Source organism: Buceros rhinoceros, unplaced genomic scaffold, assembly GCF_000710305.1.
Source record: "Buceros rhinoceros silvestris isolate BGI_N320 unplaced genomic scaffold, ASM71030v1 scaffold22078, whole genome shotgun sequence".
Classification (NCBI taxonomy): Eukaryota; Metazoa; Chordata; class Aves; order Bucerotiformes; family Bucerotidae; genus Buceros; species Buceros rhinoceros.
In genome coordinates this window covers 3,728-6,926 of record NW_010426617.1, presented here as the reverse complement: position 1 = coordinate 6,926, position 3,199 = coordinate 3,728, and the positions used below count along the sequence as shown (strand labels likewise).

The following is a 3,199-nucleotide window of genomic DNA, read 5'->3' as shown; positions in this document are numbered from 1 at the left end:
GGACGGACACGCCAGCTCTTCTGGGCTTACCAGCACATGATCTGCCCCCTCTGGCTCAATTCTCTCCTCTGCCCCAGAGTTCACGTCGGGTACGGCTGTGTCCTTTGGTCGTCCCATCCGCTGGCTCCCACCTTGCCTGCAGCGGGGAGAAAGCCCAGTGCCACTGGGCTGTTAGAGAGCCCTGAGTGTTGCAGCATCTGGAGCATCCCCCGGTTACCCATCCGAGATGCCAGGCGGGGGGGGACTTTGTGTTCTTCTCTGCCAAGCCCCGACTCCCTGCTTTCCCTCTCCCCTAGGAAGACAAAGGGGGAACAAGTTCGCTCTCTGCTTCTAAGTGGACGACCTTCCTGAAGGCCAGCTTGATTTGTGTCGACCCAGTCACCAAGGGCAACTTCAACTGGTTGCAAGATGTGTTCTTTGTCCCCGCGACGAACTGGCAGGACTCCAAAGTCTACGGGCTCTTCACAAACACCTGGTGAGGGGCTTTGCGAAACAGGACAGCCCATCCCGGGGGCCAAATCCTTTCCCTCAGCCCTTCAGTCTCCCTGGAGGGTCCGTGGGTGGGAAACAGCCAGGGTGGGCACGGTCAGCGACGGCGTGAGGCACACGGCCGTGCCCCAACCAACACCAATGCCCACCCAACCACAGGGGTGAGGCCAGTGTCTCCCTGACCCTCTCTTTGTCTCGCTGCCTGCAGGGGAAGCTCTGCTGTCTGCGTCTATTCCTTCAAGGACATTGATAACGTCTTTCAGACATCCAAACTCAAAGGCTACAACGGTCCCAACCCAGAGATCAAGCCTGGGCAGGTGAGCGAGTGATAAACAACACCCCCATGAGCTGGAGAGGCCTCGCGAGTCCAGGAGAGCGGGGCCCTGCCCTGCCACGGCAGTTGTCAGAGTAGCTGGGGACAGGGAGGAGACAGTCCCACCTCTGCGCGGCCAGGTGAGAGCTGGGGCAGCGAGGAAGGTGGTAAACACCGTGAGAAAGTTCAGAACTTTGTGGCTGGAAACAAAAGGGGGCTCAATAAAGTCCATAGAAAGCGAGGAGAAACGCGCTCTTATGTGGGTCTGCCAGCTCTGGTGTGTGAAGCGGGAGGACGATGTCCTGCCTTGTGTTTGCCAACGCCACGGGTTGCACCCAGCCGTGCCCTGCCTTCCTCTCCTGCCCTCGAGCCCTATCCTCGGGGACCCGGCTGACTCGGCGGTGGCTTTTGTCCCCTCTTGCCGCAGTGCGTTTCCTCTGGACAGCACACCCCGAGCGAGACCTTCAAGATAGCCGACAGCCACCCGGAGGTGGAGGACCGGGTGGAGCCCCTCTCCCCCACCAAGAGCCCCTTGTTCCACAACAAGCACCGCTACCAGAAGATCGGGGTGCACGAGGTCTCTGCGGCGGACGGACGCAGCTACAACGTGCTTTATCTGGCAACAGGTACTGGGGACCTTTCCCTTCGCAGTTGGCCAGAGTCTGCTTTCCCCTCGAGGGTGAGGAACCCAAGGGAAGCAGACGAGCCCTCCCCCGGCGCGGAGCGAAGCGAGGGGCTGCGTTCCCAGCCTGGCATATGTTCGTCAAGAGCTGCCAGCTCGCAGTGCAGCTAAAAGCATCCCGTTGGGCTGCACAGGCAACGGCAGGCTGAAGGCAGGATCCCAGCGCACGGGGTTTACCCAGTCGGGCTGTTTCAGCCTGCAGTAGGTCTCAGCCCAAGCGCTTTTAGGGCCAGGGAGGGGTAACGCAGCTCTGCCCGGGCACAGAAATCCTTTGCCGAGGGACCCACTCCAGCCTCTCCCGTCCCTGCTTGCTCTCGCGCAGCAGCGCGGGCTTGCAGCCGCTCTGGCTGGAGCCGCAGCCAGCTCACCGCAGCTCCTGGGGCAGCGGAGGTGCTGCGGGGTTGGACCAAGGCAATCCAGCTGCCGGGGGATGGGGTGGAGGACAAACGGCTGGTGAGCTCTGCCTGGGTTCCCGTGCAGGGCAGCTACTTGCTGCCCAGGAGGTGCAAAGGTCCCTAACCCAGCCCTGCTCCTTCCTTTCGCAGCGCTGTGTGGGTGCTTGTGGAGGGACTTCCTGGGGTCTTTGTTTCCTAATCTGCGGGTCAGGAACCTGCAGAGCTCTCAGGAGGTGGCCCGGCTTGGCTCAGGGCCCACGCGTGCTCCGGTTGTTCAGTTCTTGCAGCAAAACTCCCTCTAACATGTAGGGCTTGGGCAGGGCAGCTGCCCACCCTCGCTGGGGCAGGCGGGAAGGCAAGAGCTGCCCCCCAGTGCCTGGGGGGTTCCTAATCCCTGCCTGCCCCGGGGTCACACCTTTCACCTCCCCCTGGATGACGGTGGAGAAGGGAGTGACTGCCTGGGGAAGTGCTAATGAGGATTCCTGAGCCCTCAGGATCCGCCTTCCCAACTGACACATTTTCTGAAATCCCCAGTTTGGCGTGGTTGAACCGGGGAGCAGAATCAGTTTGATTAAAAAAACAGCTGAGTTTCAGCCTGAGGCGAGTGGCGGGACGAGCTCCCCCACCCCTGCCCGACCTTCCTGCTCGCAGCTTCACCAGGGCTCTCCCTGCTTTCTCTCTAGACAAGGGGTCCATCCACAAGATCGTGGAGCTGCCGGACGGGGTGCAGAACATCATGGAGGTCCAGGTCTTCCCCAAGAAGGACCCGATCCAGTCCATGGTCCTGGACCACAAGAGGGTGGGTCTCTGCCTGCGCCGTGGAAGGAGAGCAGTGGCCTGGGCTGTGACTTTAGGAGCAGGCAGCAGGGACTGATGGTTTAATGACAGCCCCTAGATCTGGAAGTGGCCTTGGGGGGTGGTTGCGGGGGTCCTGCAGTGCGTTTGCTGTATCCAAACAGGCGGGGTGATGTCCCCACTCCTGGGTCGGTGGACAACGGAGCTGTTCGAGCAGCTTCTCTGCTCTGGAGACAAGGGACGAAGGTGGCTGTTTGCTCCCTGGGTGAAATCCCCACCCCAGTATCACAGCAGAGCTTCAGGAGATGTTCTAGACCCTCAAAAGGTGGCACTGGGACGGGGTGGCGAGACGATCAGCCCTGCTCCTTCCCTCCTGCAGGCGATGCTCTACGTCGGCTCCACAACTAGAGTCCTGGAGGTCCCCATGGACATGTGTGGGGTGTATCGCAACAACTGCGACAGCTGCTTGCTGGCGAGGGACCCCTACTGCGGCTGGGTCAACGGCCGGCGGTCCTCCGGTTTTCA

General features: G+C 61.3%; 1 protein-coding gene across 1 annotated transcript in view; it reads left to right on the top strand.

Annotated features, from left to right (window-relative positions):
• The window catches only part of SEMA7A (semaphorin 7A, GPI membrane anchor (John Milton Hagen blood group)), a gene marked incomplete at its 5' end in the record, with an annotated part of 8,976 nt that overhangs the window by 4,520 nt on the left and 1,257 nt on the right, over window positions 1-3,199 (top strand). Inside the window, 5 exons of the mRNA XM_010141593.1 lie at window positions 297-475; window positions 698-806; window positions 1,230-1,428; window positions 2,563-2,678; window positions 3,054-3,178. Coding sequence (XP_010139895.1) covers window positions 297-475; window positions 698-806; window positions 1,230-1,428; window positions 2,563-2,678; window positions 3,054-3,178 — 728 coding nt within the window. The remainder of the gene's footprint in view (window positions 1-296; window positions 476-697; window positions 807-1,229; window positions 1,429-2,562; window positions 2,679-3,053; window positions 3,179-3,199) is intronic.